The 22,494-nt window shown below is 36.5% G+C and overlaps 1 protein-coding gene across 4 annotated transcripts in view; it reads right to left on the bottom strand.

Annotated features, from left to right (window-relative positions):
- Positions 1-9,668: 9,668 nt before the first annotated feature.
- The window catches only part of RNF220 (ring finger protein 220), a 293,502-nt gene continuing 280,676 nt past the window's right edge, over positions 9,669-22,494 (bottom strand). For 3 of the 4 annotated variants that reach the window (XM_026707184.2, XM_087929798.1, XM_026707185.2), the window contains 2 exons: positions 21,375-21,449; positions 9,669-12,787 (listed from right to left, as the gene is read on the bottom strand). In XM_026707184.2, the coding sequence (XP_026562969.1) occupies positions 12,716-12,787; positions 21,375-21,449 (147 nt within the window). In that variant the 3' untranslated portion in view covers positions 9,669-12,715. The remainder of the gene's footprint in view (positions 12,788-21,374; positions 21,450-22,494) is intronic. The other variant, XM_087929799.1, reaches the window with a different exon arrangement.

Below are 22,494 nucleotides of genomic sequence, written 5' to 3'. Positions count from 1 at the left end.
GACTTGGCGTTATGTAGTTTATATCCTTTTTAAATTAAATCTTTTTAAAATATCTAGCTTTTTAAAAAAAATGTAATGCAGTACATCTTCCCCACATCCTGCTTTTTTGTGGTGACTGTACAAGGGCCCTGCTTTTCAGTTTGACCTGCTTTATAAAACACTTTACCAATAGAGGTCAGCATTGATCCACTTGGAAGACTCACAACTTCTTTTAGTGGTCTGAATTTTCTGATATATATATATATATATATGTGTGTGTGTGTGTGTGTGTTTATGTGTTTTTATATATATATATATATATATATATATATATATATATATATATATATACACACACACACACACACACACACACACACACACATATACATCTACATATATACACACACACACACACACACACACACACACACGTTTGGTATTCAGCTTTGTTCAGGTATTTTCCCACGTCATTATAGTTGTGCTTTTAAAGAAACACCAGTCAAGCAGAATACAGCAAACTCCAAGACCAATAAACACAGACCAAGACTCCCAACCAATCAGGATGAAGGAAAAACCATTCTGGCACAGCAGTAGGCTAGCCCCAAATTTAAAACTGAAACGGCTGTGAAAGTCTGACTCGTAGACAAACACAATACAGAAGCCTGATGCTGCAAGTTTAAAAGCACAACTATAATGACGTGGGAAAATACCCGAACAAAGCTGAATACCATACATGTAAGTACCTGCAAAAACTTAAGAAAACATATATATACACAGATATACATATAGAATCAGGGCTTGTAGGGCCAAGTTGACCAGGAATGCCTTGAGTCAGTCACTCTGATGAATGGCAAAGCCTAAAAGAATCTTGTCTTGCCATATTCTGAACTTTAAATCACTTGATCTGTCTTCCTTTGATTGTCTCATGTTTTTTCCTGGTCAATCAGTATGTAATGCTAGAAGAGCCAAGAGGCAAATGTTAACTTCTAAATTACTATCTCTTTATTTCTTTTTTCCTCCCCTTCCCCAAGTCCATTCTACATAGATTCCATTTGATATCCTTCGTATTATAGCATAATGATTTGAAATTAGACATCAAATATGTTTTGTAAGATAGAGTTCTGTTAACAGGTGTCTCGTATTTTAAAGATTTAGCCAAGGGTGTAATTAAGAGGATTACAATATTAAGAAATTACATTAAGAGAAATTAATAGACCTTTTGTGGATTTTTGGCAGATGGGCTATGAAAGATGTTCAAATGACTCAGAGGAAGAGTTATATCTAGTGTAATGCACCAGTATCTTCAGGGAACAAGAATTACCTATTGATACTGAATATGTGAATGAGAATGAGGAAATGGTTTTATGATCTGATGCTCCAAAGGTGCTTTTTCAAGAGGCAACTGGACTTTCTGGTTTTTCTTTGAAGACATTTTGCTTCTCATCTAAGAAGCTTCTTCCTCTTGAAAAAGCACCTTTGGGACAACTATGATGACTGAGAATCTCCATAGACATGATCTGATTCTGTTTTTAGATGGGAAATTAGATAAACTCCAGCCTAGAAACACAAGGCTCAAGCAATCATGCATCAGCAGGGAACAGTGAACTATATGCTGCCAAAACTTGATTTTATAAGGTACATACTGTATGTTGGAAGGTAATTGTACTCAGCGATCTGACTAGAGAGCTGTGTCCCAAGTGAGCTTTCTACTTTGAATTTTACAGGAAACATAAGAGAAATCTTAAAAGGATAATGTATTTAGCTCTATCCTTTATTTTATATGTTAAGCAAAACATTAACTGCTGAAGCTTTTAACTCTGAATCTTTTCCTTGGTGGGAGGAGGTCATCTATCAACTTTTGATACAGTGAATGACATTAACTTAATTAGCTTTAGTTATATATGAGCTGCATTTATATAAAATAATAACCACAAGCATAACATAAAGTCATGCTATCCTAGAAGTAAAGTCAGTCTGCAGGCTTACCTGGCACTGATGGAAAGTCTTTTAATGTTTGTTCAAAATAACGTTTTTGCAAGGTAAGACAACTATTGGGGGTCTCAAATACAGCCCTTAATCCACAGTGCAGCCTCCTAAGTTCTTCTGTGCAGCCTGCAAAGATTCACACATCAACCATTACTGTCTTGGTATCTCTGCCCATCTTTTGCGTCTGAAGGCTCCTACCTTCTGCCTTTCTCCCTTCTCCTTTTCTCTTCTGACCTACCTCTTCCCCTGCTGTCTGTTCCTGTAGCATACTGGAGCAGCTTTGTCAGGAGAGACTGAAGATGTGGATGTGTCATTTCCAACACCGGTGCTGAGGATTGCAATAACAGACAGGTTGGGCTTCCTGTCAGAGGAAGATAAAGTGCACCTCCATTTTTGTTCACTGCAGAAATATATAACAATATAATATTTTACCCCTTTACAGAAGGCAATGTATTTTTCCTTTTATTGAGCATCAATATTGTTTCAATTGGTAAGTTATTATTAATTATGCACACTTATTTTAATTGAAATTATGTTTAATTGCTTATCAATAATATTAATATTTATTGAGTTTTTGCATTTGTATAAATGTGGCTCACTGATTACCAGATTGTATAAAATGTGGGGGGGCCCATTCATTTGGGTTTGAGACCCCCTTTATGCCCTTATTTAAAACAATTATTTGTTGTGAATTTGCACCAAGCATTACTTGCTTTTTTAGCTTCTGTGTAGAAAATGTATTTCTATTTTGCGTTCATATTCAGGGTGCAAGCTTTCACTGTGCTTATGTTGAGAACTGAATAAAAGACATACTGGGTGTCCTATAGCACAGTCCCTGTGCAGGAGCTGTACTTCAAACTGAACACATGCCAGGCAGTTCAATGGTTCTTCCATGAATACTTAGCATGGAAAAGGGCATTTAACAGGTGTACATCAGCTGCATCTTTTATCCTTTCAAAAGATCTCTTCAGAGCAACTAATGAAAGAACAGGATCTTTTGCATTTGCTTATCTGGCTGGTTGGGGATATCCCATAGGGAGACTGAATTTTTTTTTAATGCCTTTATGACTTCCTGCTGTTAGCACAAGCACCTTTTAAGGGAAAGATAAAGCTTTTTTTCTAGACGTTTGCTGTACAAAGCTCCACTCTCCGTGATTCAATCTATTCACGACTCTTGATCTAAAATTCTGCTTATCCCTTACTTTTATCAGTTCATATCCCACTCCACAAATTCTGCTTTTAAGGTTTCATAGAGATAGAAAGGATCTTGTCAAGCCCAAGCATACTCATTGCCATTACTAGATATCCTTGACATAAGCTGCCTAAATTCCTTCAGTGAAAGTGACCAAGCTACCTGCTAAGGCATGCCTAGTAGATTGTTAAGCAAATTACACATTTGGGTACCCACATTTTGCTTTCTTTTGATTTCCATTAAATCAATTGTAGATATGTGTTCTGAAGAAAGATAAAATAAACTTTATCTGACTTCTAGTTTACATTTTGCAGTTATGAACATATTTCAGAACTCTGTAAGTGAACAGAGAGGACCCAAAAGCTGCTGTTGTTGACACCTGTCTTAAGACTGGAAGACATAAAAGCAAATTATTGGGCTGTCCAGCTGAAGTGAAGCTTATTTGACCTAGAGGACAGTTGATTTTTATCTTCGCTAACCTGTCTTGCTTGGAGCTATTTGTCCAATGGTTATGATGACTTGTTCTGTAGTCGCTCAGATTTAGTGTGTGTTGGGAAATTATTATATCCTTTAATGGGAGAGACACTGCCAAGATTTCTCTTGCTTTGCATCATAAATCAGGAAATTCTCCCCTCTCCTTCATTTTTTGTGCTTGAGGGAGTCACAAAACCCAGAACAGATACAAAAATAGTTACATTAACTGACCTTGGCCAACTTACTTATGGCAGCGCCCAGGATTTTAGCGATAAGCAAATTTCTGATTATGCTTCCATGCTATACCTGAGGAGCTAGGATAAAAGTGAAGCAGAATCTCTTAACTCTTGATAGTTAAATTTTGGGTATTGATTCGGCACGCTGTGTGAATTCTGGTTTTTAACAATACTTTATATTTGAATACAAGTGTGAACCAGGCCACAATGTTTATGACATAGATCCTAATTACAAAAACTATGGCTTAGTGTAACACATAAATCTAGCTACTATCTTTTGTCATGTGATGTTAGCTATATAAATATAATTTATTTATAAAGAATAATTACCTCTGATCCCCTATTATCACACCCGCTAAGTTAGATCTCTCGGAACATTCACTTTTTGAAGAGTTCTGGTTACATGTCCACTTTTTGGTAGGGTATGTTTTTCTGATAAAAGTTTTGTGAGCTTTACTTGTCCTGAAATAAAGAATGCTAGCTTAGTCTGTTGTCAGTAAGCAGCAACCTCTTCTCCAGTAAATAAAAGCAGAATTGCACTGGGAAATAGTTTATAATGAGTTAAATTCCCTTAGTCATGCAAGGTTTGGAAAGGGTTATTTGCCGAACATGTAGAATGTACTTCCCCAGATGATTCAATTAAGGTTACAAAAACAAACAAGGAAGTCAGAAGGTTTTCCTGCTTTTTTCTTAGATTGGTGGTTTCATCTACCATAAGCAGGAGGAAAACCCAGCCAGCTGCTCTCCTTTTGTTAACTGCTCAGCTGGCTGGGGAAAAGATTTTTTTTTTCATGAGCCAGATGGTTGGTGGAGATCTGACAACTTTCTCCTGAATTAAAAAGTATGCAGAGCTCCCTGGGCACCCATGTTTTGAGAGATGGACATTCTGAACAAGAACAATTACACTGTATTGGATATAGACATAGAAAAAGTATATATTTACACTTTATGTGACTTTTGACACTTTCTAATGTCCTAGATCATGGCTATCAAATTCAATCATGTGATGTGATGTATCGTGACATATCATGACATATTAACTTTGCAGAGCCAGGGTGGGTATGGTTTGCGCATGACACATCTGACCTGCAGGCTGTTGGTTTGGCTCCCCTGTTCTAGATTGAAGGCTATGTAAGTTAGATTGCTGTGTCTAAAGTTTTACAGGTCAGCTGTCTCCAACCAAAAGTAAAGTGGCTATACTGTACACCTATGATCTTAGATCAGTAGTCAACATTGTTCCCAGGAATTTCCTCTTGTATATTAGTACAATATGGTCCAATCAAGGCACTGTCTGGTTGCCTGGTGGATTAAGTTTAATTAAATAGACTTTATTGTTTTCTTTCTAAATTCTCATCTGGGAGCTATCTAAGAAGTGGGGGCTTTGAACTGGGTTTATAGAAAGAATGCCCTACTTCAATCCAGTTCTGATTAACAACAATCCCCAATCTTAAACGAGAATTTCCAGGGTTCAGTTGCAAGTGAAGAATAAGAGATGGATTTAAAACAAAACACAAATATAGTTTCATATATACTATAAACATCTATTCCCTGGTCACTTTCTTACTATGGAGAAAATCTATGTTGTTCAGTTGTTAAAAATACCAATATATGCTTTCCGACTACACAGTGAGAGACTTTGAGGATTCCCTATCCCTACTGTAGCAAAGCACAAAGGCCTCCTGAGGCAGGGCCTTTGTGCTTTGATTCCTTTTTGTGAGGAAATGAAGTCTACTATAGGTCACACATGTCAGGAATGAGGGTATTAATTGTTTAAAAAAAATGATTTTAGCATTAAAGTTACCATACTGCTCTATGGTAGCCATATTGGTAATTATACATAAATACATAAAAATAAGCACACATCGGTGGTGCTATTCTACCGGTTCGGCCTGGTTCTGGTGCACTGGTAGCGCTGAAGATCAGCGGAGACCGAACTGGTTCTCTCTGAGGAGCTGCTGTTAGGCCCACCTGCCCGCCCAGGCTCCCATACTGGCTTTTATTCCCTGCTTTTGAAGCACAGCTGCTTTGTGCGGCACAGCAGATTGTCACGCGTCACCTGCTAAAGCAACATAGAGAGTGGATTGCAGGTGGCGAGTTGGACTCTGCACCTGCGCAAAGTGCGCATTTGGCATGTGCGCACAAAGTACGCGCATACACACAAAGCACGCCCACCAAGCCATGCCCACCGAACCAGTGGTAAACTATTTTGAAACATACCACTGCCACACATGATCTTTTTAGACCAAAGGCTGAGAAGTAAGTAATTATCTGTAGAGAGAAAACTCCATTTTAGAAAGATCCAATGGAAATCTTCCTCATTTGAGAAATTAGGCATTTCTTCTCAGAACTATTCAAATTGCAACCACTGGAATTTGTAGTGGTTAATTTGTAGTGTGCCCTCTCTGTTTCTCCCTAATCCTCTACCACTCTATGGTAGCTCTAGGGGACACACGGACAGGCATCCCCTTACTATCCACATGGTGGGTAAGTCTAAATGTACTTATTTTGTGTTATTAATATTTTTTAAAAGCTTAATGTTAGTTTATCACTCAAGGGCAATTCTTCTGACACCGATGGTTGGTCTTTGTAGGGTTTTTTTTTTTTTTGAGATACAACAACCAGAACCAAACACAGTATTCAAAGTGTGACTAAGATATACAAAGTGTGCAAAAGGTTTATTGAATGTTTTATTTTCAATCTATTTCCTAATGATCCTAGAAATGGATTTGCATGTTTCTCAGCTGCTGTATACTGGGTCAATGTTTCCATTGAACTATTCCGTCAACCCAATATTTATTTCTTGATCAGTCCAAACTGTTCCACATAAGCCATGTACTACAATAATAGGCTGAATTCAGGATTGCAGTACTTACCTGCTTTTCATTATATTCCCTAAGATTCACCATGCAAAATATGGTGCAAAAGAAATGCATTTAAGATATTGAACCTAGGAATATGAATACCAGAATTCAATGAATTTACAGTTCTTTTGCACTAAAAATTAATTTATTAATGTAATTTATGGTTGGGCAAGTAATTTTGGTGCTATTACTGCTAGAAAAGTATGTGGAATGAAAACAAATCACCCAAAGAGATCAACTGCTTCTGCCCATTCTTGATCAATAGTGATTAACATTTATGCAGTATCATATATTCTATATATTCTTTATTTTTTCGCACAACACACATATTGTATGGTTTATGATTATCTACAAATAAAACCCATTGAATAAAGAACAAATTAAAAAATGCATGAAATTTGAAAAGAAAAAGGGAAAATCTAAAAGGGAATGAAATGAATACAAATGCTGCATCTTTTTTATCACATATTGCCATTGCTTTTACAGAATTTTTCCACTAATTTGTATTAAAACTAGAACACAGAATTTGTGTGGCTCGTAAGGTAACATAGTCCAACCTTTAGCACAAGTAGGAGATCCCATGTAGCCCAAGAAGAAAATCCAGTTCAAACCAACAATTTGGTCAGCAAACCATTTGATCTATTAAGGAATCTTAACATTTTCACAGGGGCTTTTGTCAATGAAAACCCAGTCAACTAATCCAGAGACTTAGTTTAACTCAAAATAGCTCCAGGATATTTCAAACTAGATTAATTAACCCTAAGGTCAATGGTGTTATCTGAATAAATGTAAGATTACCAGGGGAGTTAAGTGTTTTCAAGAAATGGAGGCTATCCTTGAGCACTCCAACAAAAACAAAGTTATTCTAGGCACTATTTTTTGTCATCTTGTGACATGTCCCAGAGGTGGTATTCAGCAGTTCTGACCATTCTGGAGAACCGGTAGCGGAAATTTTGAGTAGTTCGGACCTTCACCTGCTACGCTCACCAAGCCACGCCCACAGAACCGGTAGTAAAAAATTTTGAATCCCACCACTGGTCAGTCCTTGAAAAGAAATGGCTAAGCCTCCACTTCAGTTTACAGTGGTGCTCTTTTCATATCACTGCAGGTATATTTTCTTTCTTTTTATTTCAAAGAGAAAAATGGGACAATATTATAGTTATCCAGCTTCCTTTCCAGTACCTGTAAGACCATAGAAAATGGTTGTCCGATAGTAAGGTGTCATCAGCAATTGTGCAACGCAATTTGGGAAATGGGTTAGTCTTTCTAGAGAAATGGACTGGGTGTTCAGCTGTGTTTATGTTACACGGCCATTGTCGGATATTCCCAATACGTTGTTAAATTGCTCATATTATAATTCCAAAATATTGGTTTGCATTCTATTCTTTGAATAAAAACATTATTTATGAAAGTCTCTCAAAGTCTGAAATTGTTATAATTGTTCTTTCAGATTTTTCTCCTAGTTCATGGTCATCTTTGTCACCTTTTGTTATCTAGAATAGAACAAGGATTGAAGCTAATGAAGTACTTAGTGGAATTCTGTTTGCATTGGAGGGAGGGGGTATAGAAATATAGAATCATACAAATAGTCGTTCCGTTCCAATGGCAATTGGGACTGGAAATTCTTGTCACTAAGTGATGCAGTAATAGTGCAATGCCATATGACTGCATGTGACATTGCACTATTACTGCATTACTCAGCAATGGCAGTCCTGGTTGCCATAAATGAGGACCTTATAGATAACTGAAGGTCTCTTTTGATCACAACTTCCTGATGATTTCCCTGTTGACTGCTTGTCAGTATCACTTCTAGCAAGAAGATACTGATGAAATTATATAAGCTATATTTACAGAATATGCTTACTTATAATGTACTCAATCCAATTTCCTGGACTGCACAACCCACGGAATTAAGTAACTAATCATAGTGGTTGGGCTTCTGCTAGTTAAAATATGGTAAGACTACAATGTGGTCCAGGGTCTCATCTGATTTCATTATAGATTGTCAATACATTCTAGCATGAACAAGCCTACAATTTTACCAGCTTGGAGTAAAAGTATGAAGAACCATGTTGCAATCAAATTATACTCATTTAGCAGTATTCTAGTGTTAAACTAGCATTTTATACAAATTAAGATAGAATGATTTAAAAGAGCAATTCAGTATTGGAGCAAAAGTATTAGAGGAATTCCTGCTTTGCAGGACTTGTGCCAGCAGGCATGAAAATGAGCAGGGCTTAATATTTCCTTTATAATTGCCTGTTTTATTATTAAAAACAATATTATTCAATTGCTGTGCCAGTTGAATAATTTTCACATTGTTTCTGGAATATGTCAGAGGGATGGTAAGGCTTATGTTTTGTAATCTTGCAGTTGCCTGCAATGACCAAAATTAATTTTTGAAAAAAATGAAGTGGATTTCTATCAGTTTATCAGTTATTTGTAAACTGCATAACAGTTACTTGTAAACTACATAAAAAGCTGTAATAATTAAAAATAGAACAGAAAAAAGCAGAAATGAAAGCAGCAAAGGGGACTAATGGTCATTTGACATCCATGGTGCTACAAAGGGCTCACAAGGATGTACAATTACTGATTATGATTTAACAGCGACTATATTTGAGAGGGAAAGCCAGTTTCTTGTAGTGGTTAAACCAAGTTATGACCCAAGAGACTTGATTCTAGACTCACCTTAGGCACAAAACCAGCTGGGTGTCCTTGCACCAATCACTTTCTCTCAGCCTCAGGAAGCAAGCAATGGCAAACAACTTCTGAAAAATCTTCCCAAGAAAACTGAAGGGATTTACCCAGGTGGTTGCCAGGAATCAACACTGACTCAAAGACACAAATGCAAACACAAATTCCAAGTACCTGATTTTGAAACTGCCAAACTAAGAGATAAAACTAACAAGCAAGTAGAAGACTTGGAAGCACAACTTGGAAGCTTTTATATTCATTTAATTAATGTCAATGTAGTTTACAAACGGGAATGACAAGTACCTTTTTATAGAATATACATCGACACACAATCATTGACACAACTTTAATACCACCTTGTGCAGCTGGGAATCTTTGGGCAAAGACAGTTCATTTATTTTCAAGCTCATTGAGAGAAAGGATGGAGCAGCTACAGAGTTCTGCAAAATGTACCTTCTCCAGAGAAGGAAAATAACAAGTTAGGTTTTTGCATCTGTCTTAACAGGTTTCTCTGCTCTCCTTACTCCTCAAGAAATAAAAACGTAGGGTCAAATTTAAGTTTAAAAATAAATGCTAATAATTATATGTGGTTTTACATATATTCATTTGGCTTAGAATTAGTCCACAGGACCAGAAAACGCTCTTTATTCCCAGTGCCAACTTGCTGGAACATGAAGGACAAACCTTTTCAGTTTATTGTCTAACAGATCAGGGAGAAGAGTAATCATGCACTTAATGTCCCAACAAAGACTGTTTGATTGTATTGGGCAAGCAGGTTTTTGAGCAACACATGATATCATCCCCATTACAACAAATTTAGGAAGGTATAAGTGCTATACAGTTCTGGAATCTTGGGCTCAAATAGCATTCTAGATGCTTTATGGCTCTTGTAAACTGTTGCACCTTCAGGATGCCAGATCAATATTTGCTTGAATCAATTGTCGTTGTCCCCTTCCTACCCACCTCCAACAACTAATACGAGCTACAAATCAACCTTCAATATGTTGCTTAACTGCTGCAACATTTTTGACAGAGACACACTGGTTCAGATGGTTTGGGGTGTTCTGGAGCTCAGAATTATTTAAGGATAAAAAATAATTCTCCATAAGACAATTGTCTAGTATATGGGGATGAAACTGTGTCATCATAAGAGGCTGATTGACAACAGATGTCTTCAACTTGCATTCAGTGCACTACTCAGTTTGTCTCAATAGGAATAAAGAATCCTGGACTGGGAGAAAATCTTGTGGTCTAATCAGTGTCATGCCAAAGGTTTTCCCAATAGCATGATAATCTAGCCAGATGTTTTAGTGCAATCATGTCCTTCTGAGGCTTAAATCCACAAACATAGTATAAGATGGAATTAACGAAAAAAGAGAAAAAGTTATTTAGTAGACACAGGGCCATAATTCCATTAATTGTACATTGTAACCCCAGTTTAAATAGTGATTTATAGGCTTACTTGCCTGTCAACATCAAGCAGGCTGATAACTTCCTGTCAGGATTTATAACAACTTTTTAAAGTGTTCCCTGAATGGACTACAAAATGGCATGTTTGGTGGTACATGCAAAAACTGTTAAAAGTTTTTTTTTTTAATTAAGGCAGGTAGTGGCTCACAGGGTTATTTTCAAAATGCAGAACAAGGGCTAAGAAAATGTTTCTGTCAGGAATGCTGAGGAAATGAATGGAATCTAAATTAATCTAATTTTGAACAAACCCAGATTACACCCCACCATTACCACAGTCCAAGCAGAAGTGACAAAAGAAGGAAGCAAAGCTGGCACATACTTATTTCCTTTTCAAAATGAAACATGAACATCTGAAAATTAGATGAAACAGCTATTAAGAAAAATATTCCAGAGTAGAACAGACTGCCAGTAGCCGGACCTGGGAACATGTCAAAACAGAATGCTAAAGATTCTGCCAGAGGTATGATAGAACATTGGGTGTTTTTCTGCATTTATTTTGGGGCCCTGTTCAAATTTAATTCTTGTAAGCTTGCAGGTTGATGAATACAATTACATTTGGACAAAAGATAACTTTAGCTTTCACAAGACTAATTGGCCTGAACACAGCTATGCTAACAATTCCATCTGTAACAGGCAAAGACCATTGTTTTCTGCTTCGTGTAAGTGCCTATCAGAGTTCACCACTAATGATGTCCATTGTTACTAAGGCAGTTGCAACACTCCTAGATGGCACACTTGGAACCCAAAAATTAAAACACGGCTGAAACATCATATGATTGCCAAAACTTTACAAGATTTCAGACGTGTTTTTTTTTTAATATTTTGGTGCCTGTGCCATTGTAGAGGGCTGCATAAGAATGTTTAGTGCCTGAAAAGTCTATTGACCCCTGCTATGATTTTTCTCACAGGCAATGGGATAACTTTGCACATCTATGTTTCCCAAGTGAAAAAATGGAAAAGGGTTTCAGTGAAGCAAGTATTTTATATAAATAGCCCATTTAACTGTAACAAATGAAAGAAAACCTGTTTTTTTCTATTTTCCCCAGAAGTCATGTAAGTTATGGCCGAAACTACGAATTGTTAATTTCATATCTGAATGAGGAAATATACACCACAGAACATTAAACCATTTATATTATATATATGTATAATATATATTTATATACTTTTCTTAAACTAATGACTTTAATGCAAAAACTCTGCAGAACCAAGAAAAATATGGGTTTAATGTTCTCTGCTTATTTTTTCTCTTCTTTTTTTAAAAAAAGTCAACCCCCCCCCCCAGGAAAAAAATAAAAAGGAAAACATTAGTATGTAACGTTGGAGTCTATCCCATTTATACACAACATTGTAAACATATAGTCTATATTACATGTGCTTCATTCTGCCTTTGTGGATGTGAAGGTATAAGTTTTTTCTTTTATTAAAAAAATTCACTAGAACACCACAAATAAAAAGAGGGCGGGAAGGAGACTGCAAATTACAGGCTCGGACATTTCCTGTGGTGGAAGATCCAGCACCTTCTCATGCTTCCCTGAAAGGTCTTGCAAGTTGTCCACGATGGAACCCCAACTCTTTGAGAAACGGGACAGACGTGGAACAGCAGTTTGTAAAAAAGGAAAAACGAATCACAATAAGGATTCTGGTTTGGCCTTCTTGTGGAGTGGGCAGCACCAGTGACAGGTTCGGAAGCAGAGGCATCGTGCATCTCCCTTAGCCTCTAGTCCACTTTTGGAGTCTTTAATTTCAAGTGTCTTTGTTGCTGCCACTCCTTTTCCCTAGTCCCCATAGTTCAAGCATCTCAGCAGCCATCTTTTTCATAAGTAGATGCGCCTGAGGTCCCCTGGTGAGGTGATGGTATTGCACTGAGGGCACAACTTCTTGGCACCCTGCGAAGGATTGAGAGAAGAGTTATGAAACATAAGGATGCTATCTCAGTCACATTGTAACATAAGAACTAAAAGGAAGTACCAGTGGTAAACTGTATCCAACCATTACAGGAAACAGGCTGTAAATGGTAACCTTCATGAATACTATACAACTCAAAACTAAATCTCTCTGAGATGCTGTGCATTCAAGAAATCTCTCAAACATTGCACAGCTGAAAAAAATATGGGGAAAACATTATCTCCAAATTCAGAGACCAGTTGTAAGAATGCTTACTTGAGGTTGTTTCTGCCAAAGACAGCAATACCAGGTATTAGGGCTGAGCATGTATTTACTTTTTCAACAGAAGAAAATGGTGTATCTGTTAATTTTTGTTGAACAAATAATTGCAAAGTCAAATGTCCAAGGTTCTTTTGTTCAATTAATATTACCTTTAGCTTTTGTATGAAGTTTGAGTGAAGATAAAATTGTGACTATATCCACATAAAGAAAAAAATCTTCAGTGAGGCATACTTTTTCTCACCTCAGTGAATCATTTGTCAATTAATCTGATGGATTAATTCTGAAACTCAGAATTAGGATAAAAATATGGTGGAATTTAATGTTAGCCTCTAACTTTGGCTGGTTCCCTGTCTGTAATCCTATTTCTCTCTTGTCAATTTATCCAAATATTCCCCAGCAAAATTAATGGGATGGTAGCTGTATGAATCCTCAGCTGGCATAGATGATGGTCTCAAATAGACCTGTCTGAAGCCATTGCAGAAATGTCACATCTTTGGGTCCAACAGACAAAATTGTCTTGGATAAAGTGGGACCCTCAACAAGTGACGTTTCTTCCCCTGGTAGAAAACAACATCCTCTACCACATTTTCACACAGGCAACGTTATAAATTATAATAAGTACTTTTAGAAACAAAGAAGAATCTGATTGGTAGTTGAAATTTCTCTCAGAACCTTTTACAATTTTTGCCTTTACAGTGTCTTACAGTGTTTTAGGAGCTTCAAACTCTCATCTTCTGTAACATTCTGTCACACAAAATATAATATAAGCACACACAAACACATGTGATGAAAATCTGGAATATGATCTTAATGCAGTCATTTTTCTAGAAACAGAAGAGTTCCACTGGCAAAACAGTACAACAGTTAAGCTTTGTTGATCGCCAACACCGGGGATTTTGCCATACCTGATGGTGCAAAGGGGAATCAAGAAAAAAATTCTGCCTCCCTATCTAACAATAAGAGATAACTTGGGAATGTGGAGTATAGGCAAGTTAACCCTCTGAATGCATTCCTAGAAGAATGTTTAAAGCCCTACCTAAATAAAAGACACATTCTCAAATACTTATTGTGGATATATCTTGCACAAAAATCTATTGCAGCCAAATCTCTAGATGATTTTAAGACATTTTGTATTCTAACAATACTAGTAATACAAATGTTTGTTTGCAACTACACAAGATTAAGTAATGAAATAAGATTTAAAAAAACCCTTTAAGGTGAATAACATCCTAAGAACAGCCAGCCTTTCTGAGCCATATGGTGTATCTGAGAGTTGAACACAGAACTATATGGCCAATCAATTATATCCAAGAAAAAAGGTTGGTGCAATATATTGTTCATTTGAAAATTTGCAGAGTAATTTTCATTTTAAATATTCTCAATTCCACATGAAACACTCTATACAAGCCTCAGACACATGCACTGGCACAGAGTCAAAGAAAAGATTTAACTGACTTCCCAATTCCCATGTAACTCACTTGCCAGTTGTGATTACTAAACTTTTATTTTGAAATAAAAACAGTGAAATAATATGTCACTAAAATAATATGTCAATAAAATGAATGAATATATGAACGAACACACACACACACACAAAATAACACAACACAAAAAAAAGTCAGAAATGTTCTACTCCTTTCATCATCACCCATGGAAAAGTCTTGATGAGTAACAGAAATATATACTGAGTGAAGGCCACCTCAGGCTTTCCATTTCCAGGTTTTATAAAACATGGCTGTAAAGTATAGCTCCAGGGTAAAACACAGCACCAAAAAGAAATAATTAAGAGAACTTTTTGTTAACTTCATACATTCTTAATTAAAATTTGGCAGATAATGATTCTGAAAATTGATTAATCATTTTGGGGAGTTCAAAAAATAATGAGTACTGTCCACTTTTAAAGTCATTACTTCTCACAGAATATCAGAAGAACAGTGCCTTGACAAAAGAGCAGGGGATTTTGCTTTAAATTTTAAAACGTGAAAGCTGAACTTTCAGAGTTAAGTTACAATAGAATAGAACAGAACAGAACAGAAATCTTTATTGGCCAAGTGTGATCTGACACCCAAGGAATTTGTCTCTGGTGCATAGTTCAGAGTGTACAGTATATATGAAGAGCAAGTAAAAGGTTGTCTAGATTAGAAAAGAAGTAAGTTGCCACTGCAGATTATTTAGATAAAAGCTGATCTGCACCAACCACAAGAGAAATACGTGGTCAGCTCATGTGCACGAAGTAGAGTTTTAAACATATTAAACTGTAAAAAGGACATTGGTTACAAGATTCTGAAATGTGCATTTTCATGTTCCTAATATATGAGCAATGCGCATGGACAGAAGTAAGGATTTCAAGTAAGGTAATTTAATATATTTAAGCTAATTTAATATATTTATCAAAGTGAAGATAAACACTAGGTTTTCTATCCTTTTGAATTGATCAGCAAATCTCAACATTTTAAGAATGCTAGCAGAACCATCATAACTTGATCACTAGGGAAGAATGCCCATTTACAAACAGTCATTAGAGTTGGTAGTTTTAAAAGATACAGGAAAGCAAACTGAAGAAATTAAAGATAACTTGTCCCATTTACAAGATAAAGAGGGAGTTGAACTTTAAAATACAAAATGATTTACACCCTTTTAAAGTGTAATTTTTGGTTTCACAGAAAGACAATGAGGAAAAAAAACAAGTTTCACTGTAAATATGCAGTAAAGGTAACATCTGAATTTTAAAATTTCAATTATTTCTCTCGTTCAAAATGGTGCTCGCTTAGCCCCAAAACCCATACTCTCAGCAAAGAAGATCCATTCCCTTAAGTTAAAGCTCTTTTTTTACTAGAGATTCACTGATATTTTCATCATCTTGACCCATGAAAATGAATCATTAGATTTTATCATGACTTCAACAATTTCCACCCTTCCACCCCTTATCAGCCTCAGCCTAGATTTAACTGTAGAAAAGTCCACTTCAGTGATGTCACTATAAAACCATACAATGAACCCATAAACATTATGTTATATGGAAAACCTATAGAAAGTCATACATGCGTACATGCCACTAGCTCTCACCTGGAACACATCACCAAATCATTTTTAGTGTGTTTCTATGCTACAACCACATTTATTCTCAACCACTTGACAGCAGGGGTGGGATGCTACCGGTTCTGCCTGGCTCTATAGAACCGGTAGTTCTGAAGAGCAGCAGACACAGAACTGATGTAACACCAGTTGAATCCCACCCCTGCTGGACAGAGTTGCTCAGCTGATGAAATAAAACCCAGTATTTAGAAGACTGAATTATCCACCCAACGAAACAATAGACCAATCAATACAACCAGATCAATTCCCAGAGAGGACCTATACAATTGGTTGTCACCTACCTCTCAAAGCTAAACCCACTTAAACACATCATTAAGCTACAGTCCATACTAAACAAATGACACTATATTTTTTCATGCATTCTGTGACAAGCCCAAACTTGCATAAAACCACTCAAAATATACCCATATACTCAAGTAATAAGGAACAACAGAAGATCCTGCAATAAACCCAGATGTCTATTTTCCCTCAAATCACATGCCCCAACGAGTATACACATAAGATTAGAGCTGCCTTCACATACTCATCCTCCAAAGTGATATGTATCATCTGCAAGCAATGCCCTTCTGGATCCCTTTGCACGAAAGAACTAGTCTATACAAGTTTGACATTAGAATTCAAAGCAAGGACGAAGTAATATCAGTGTATTGTAATTTCCCAGGACATTCCATTGTAGATTTCAAAGTGACTGTTTTGGAAAAGTGGGATTTTAACAACATTAAATGAGAAACTATTGAACTCATATATCAAAAGGTTTCACACAATCTCAGAAGGTCTCAACAAACATAATGGCTTTCTTTACAGTTGTTGACTCATGAGGTAAATGTAAAGTGTGAGCTGTATCTGCATAACCTAACCTATCTGTCTTACCTACCCTTCCCTCCTCCACCTTATTCCAATTTTAATCTTACATTAGTCTAGCCAGCCAATGCTGCTGCTCCCAAAAAGTTGTAACTTTTCATGACATTTGTTAGAAAAGCTCCTATCAGACTCCTGATTTTTTTTTTTTTGCTATCACAGACTAATCTGGCTGCCCGCCTTCAATCCTCTTAAATTACTTAGTTCTATCTTTGGAATCGTTACTCTCAAGCTAAATATCTTCTCGGATTATCACTCTGAAACTCTCTTCTTCGTCACCTATACTCAAGACCAAAACCTTTTTCCTGTCCCTAGTGATTTGTCTCATTTCTTTATTTAGGTCTGTCTCCCACTTCATCTTTTCACTTAATTCTCAATGGCCTCATCATGTGATTCTTGTTCCTATTGCACTGTTACAGTGCCCGTTTCCAAGATTTATTTTTATTTGGCAGTGACACATAGGTCAGTAGCAATCTTCTGAGAGGAGAGATAACTCTGGAGCATTCAGGAGCCTTTATTTGCTCACCATCTCTACTTTCTAATAATATTTGAGTTCACTTGGCCCAAAACTCATTTGGAGAAGAAAGCAATGAGGTAGTCAGATTGATTGATAATACTATTCAAAGTAGCTAAAAACCAAAGAAGAGAGTGAAGATCTCCAACAGGATCTCTCTAAAACTGGATGAATGATCAAGCAAACTGCAAATGCAACTTTTAGTAAGCATACTGTGTCCAGATTGTCCTCAACAGACGACTGTAATGGAGCCTAGAATTAAAAGTTGTAAGTTATTGCCGTGGCAAGTTGAGGCATCACAGGACTGGATTCGAACTTACAACCACTTTTATGATGGTCATTAAACAAATCCACTTTCACCAATGGATATTTCCCCCTGGAAAATGGAAGTAAAATGCCCGAAACTGGCAAAACCATCACAAATAGTGATCACGTTATGACAGGAAGCTACTTAATAGCACTATTTCCATGATGATATCATCTGTTAATATCAGTGCACTTTGCTGTAGAACACCACTGTACCTGCTTCAAATGAACTCTCCGGTCTCTTTCCCCCCTGTAACTTTTACCAAGTGCAACAAATTATTGCACAACAAAGGAAATATGCTGCCTTTCTAGGCCCTTCCACGTGTATGAATAGGATTGTACATTTTCCTAACTAAGAGGAAAATCAATTTCCAGAGCAAGGTAACACATGACCATTTTTAAATCAACCCACCCCGCCTCTGCCCATTGTTCCTCATTCGGGTTAAGAACAAACTACAAGCATCTTTTCTGTATCCAAAATAAAAGGAGATACTTTAATTACAAGAAAGCAATATGGTGCATATGCTGTACACCATCACATTCATAAAGAAAAGGAGGAGGGAAGGGCAGCTTTAACAAGATTACACACATTGACTTTGATCAAGACACAGCAGCACGAAGGCATCCCAGGCTTTTTATTGCTGTCTTCAGGCTACACTTTAATAGTTACATTAGAAACATGTGAACACAGGCAGAAACTGAGTGATTTTTTTTTTAAAATGAGCAAGAGAACAGCACTTGCCTTACAAAATGTTTCCTGCAATATGTTGTTGGTTATGAGGAGAAAGTGAGGGCTGAGGAGCAGGTGAGTACTAGATTTTCATTCCACAGCTTAATTCCCTATTTTGAATGATAGGCCATAAATTATGTGATAAAGCACATTAAACTTCATTCTTCTCTCATTTCCCCCCAAAAGGAACAGTGTTTGGACTGCAGGTAATAGAGCTGAATTTTTTTTTTTAGTCAGCAAGAGCCTAGCTAGAATCAATCTTTAACAGTAAAATTCAGAGTAAAATATAGGTATTCCAACTGGTATCTTTTAATAGCATTATCTTAAGGATGTAGATGTTATGTATATACCAATGCTTAACTTAAATAAATGCAAAATGTATAGGTAGAAATTGTATTATACTATTATTTCAGAAATTCCCAAACTTTCTTGGTTCACATCACCCACAATGTATTAGCAATTTTTCAGGGTGCCCCCAGCAGTTCCCAAACCATGCACTGTGGTACTCTGGGAAGCTGCAGCAAACTCATTAACAATTTTGTTTATTAAGCAGTGAAATATTCTGCGGCATCACTGTGAGTTTGCTGTCACACCTCATGTGGCTAGACCACAGTGTTTGGAAACTGTGGCCCTATTTAGAATTTTGCTGATACTGTTTTATCTAGCAAAGTCCTATCAGATGGGTCAAAATAGGTCTTTCTGTAAAAAAAATAGTACTTCTTTGATTCATAGAAGAGGATGTACTTCAAGTCACTGTGAGTGGTTAGGATGTATAGAACTGCAACCTCCCTTTTCCTTCCCTAAGCATCTCCTTTTGAATTCAATTCATCTATACAGTATATGCATTTCAAAACTTTTTTGCTTGCATCTATATTTTCATCTAGATGCTATACCAAAGCACTTAGTTTATAAAAATACAGCTCAATTGAGACAGCATGTTTTATCATATGATTTCATTAGGTGAGTTAATTGGTCAGTTTTATTTTGAATTTAGTCAACATATCATTTTTCTCATTAAATAATCCTGGCAAATTTTAAATCAAGATGAGAAAATTTATTTTTCTTTGTTTCATGGTGATAAAAGGAAATTGTCCTTAAAAAAATCAAGAGAGACACATTACACATTTGAGACCCACAATTTTAGTTTTGCATTCAATATCTCTGTTGAAATTTATTTGCAGAACCTACAAGACTGTTCCTATCTCATATACATTTCATTGTGTTAGTATTTGGGATCATTTTTACAAAGACAACAAATCACCGCCAAAGTGTGACATGAAGTTTTTTTTAAGGAAAGTATATTAATTCCTCAACTAAGCCACTATTATTTTGAGGACTGCTTTCTTTTGAAACATATTTGCTCCATAAATGTAAAAACCCTTATGGATAGTCAGTACTAAATTTATTATAGTGAAAGAGGGCATGGGCAATAAAATACTATTTTCAGGCCCTAGCAGGAAAAAAAGAATTGTTGCATTTGCAGGTATTCTAGTTTAACAAGTTATCATGTGGATAGGGTTGAATAATGGACGCAACAAGACCAATTACTCCTATTTTATTTAGAGCTCATTTTGCAAAAACAAGTAAAAAAGGAAGGGGGTGTGCACAAGTGTTTTAAGTACACCAGATGTGGCATGATATCGCAAGGGCCACATTTCCACAATATGTGGGACCTAGGGTTGCTTTGGCAGAGAGAAATAAAGTAGGAACCATTGGCCAGATTTTTGGGATTTAGAAGTTGTAAAGGGTAGAATGGATACTTAAGCCTTAAAATACTTAAGGTACCAATTTCACAAGTAAAACCTGTACAGCAGGACTAAAAATCTGAAAGGAAGAAATTTACTTCCACATTTTCACTCTTATAAAAAAGCATTTCATTCATACTTTCTCACATTCTAACAAAATATCCATTATGAATTCTACTACCTGTAATTGAAAATCTTCCCTGCACTACATTAACTATATACCCAACACTCATTGAAGGAGAACAGCCTACCCTGCAAAGCCAATTTAAAGAAGCTTTCTACAAAAGGATGGGGAAATGAAAAGATGGATAATAAAATCATGATGGGACAATCAAAACTAATGGGCTATGTCTTAGGGGAACAGAGATCCCTAAGAGTCTCAGGGCCAGTTACTTGCAGGATCAACTCTCCCTGAGGGTATCTGCTAGTCCTACTGGATTAGACAGGGTAGGTGAGCTCCAGGCCCTCTGCTTTAAATGTTGCCATCTGATACGACCTTGGAAGCTTGCTTTCTTGGTGGCCACCCCAGTCCTTTGGGATACCTTCCCACAAGAGGGATGTCTACTCTTTCAGCCTCTTGGAGGACTATGAAGACCTGGCTCTTCCTCCAAGCACTGGACTAAGACGAGAGTTGATGAGTAAGGATGTTTGGTCTGGCACCTTGGGGGGAAGGGTACCTTTGTTTTTAACTATGTTTAATGGATTGTTGTGAGCCAGCTAATATCATTCTATGTAACAAGCAGCCATATACAGGTTTTAAAATAAAATACAATAAAAAAGAAAAAGTAAAAAAAAAAGACTCATCCCAGACTTTTAGAAACAAAGTAGAATGCTTGTCCAACCACCTCTGAGGGTGCAAAGGTACATGAGCTATTTGTTTCTATTACGATAAGATCTAGGTTCTTTTGACAGAAAGCCGTGCAGAAGAATATAACACGGAGAATGACTGCCATTTAGTAAAATTGAGGCATAGTATTTTGAAGAGGATTTTCAGGTAGCTGTAATTTCAACTTGGAAAAAAAAGGAATCTAAGTTAAGCTACCCCCTAAGAAACTTACCAGAGTCCGCAGCCAGCATTCCTCACAGTGCACATGCCAGCACTGGATGGAAGTCAGGGGCATTGTATATGAATCCTATAAAAAGAAAGTAAAGTTACTGCATCACATACTATAAAATTATGGAAATTGATGACTGAAACTGGAATTATGCAGGGCAGGACAGGATGCAGTAGGGACAACATATCTCTACATTTTATTTTCTCATTGGACCTCCACACCATTGCTTGATTTTACATGCATCTATAAACTGATGCACATTTGTAAATATAAAATGCAAAATATATACCTTTGATCATACCTTAAAGAACACAGGCACAGTATAGAGCTGCATGCTTTCATGTAGGTTAGGAACAAATTAAAGGTAACTTTTAAGCTTCAATTGTGGAAAATGGAGAAAAATCAACTGACCTTATTGATTAATCATCGAACAGATTAATTTCACATTAAGATACCACAATTTCTCTTTAACAAATACTTATAGCAAACTCTTGTTACAATCATTCAAACACACATATCTATTAAATGTAATATATGCTTGGTGTCTAGAGAGAGAAAGGTAAATGTTAAAAGACACCTGACATTCATGCCATTGGGGAGATGTGGGGAGATGATAGTTTCTAAGCAGACTTAATTGTACTCTGTGTCATAGGAAAAGATGTTTCCTAAAATAAAGCTATAGCTTAGAATGAAATACCCATAAAACAAAAAATCTGACTTGTAAATCTGCACGTGTACAAAGTGGTGTCAACTTCTGCAGACTCTGATCCACTAGAGGGAGCTTCAGCACTTCAATAATAATAAGTATAGTCAGGGGCTCCTTATTTACAGCCTTTCCTAGCTCCTGCCCTCCAAATGTTGTGTTGTGAACTCCCATAACCCACAGCCACCACGATCAAAGACACTTTTAAATAATTGTAAATAATTTTGTAAATGGTCTTCATTGAAGCATTAAGCATTAGTCATAGGTTTTGAAATGAGTAAGTTACATGCTGCAAATCAGGAAGAAAAACATGAATATATGTTCTACAAATCAACAGCGGTATAGTTTATAAAAGCAAAGCCCATACATTAGGCAAAAGTAATGTCATACTATAACAGATACACTGATACTAACTTCAAA

The sequence above is a fragment of the Pseudonaja textilis genome, chromosome 3, assembly GCF_049901715.1.
Source record: "Pseudonaja textilis isolate UNSWEBS1 chromosome 3, rPseTex1.2, whole genome shotgun sequence".
Lineage (NCBI taxonomy): Eukaryota > Metazoa > Chordata > Lepidosauria > Squamata > Elapidae > Pseudonaja > Pseudonaja textilis.
This window is presented reverse-complemented; position numbering and strand designations above follow the sequence as displayed.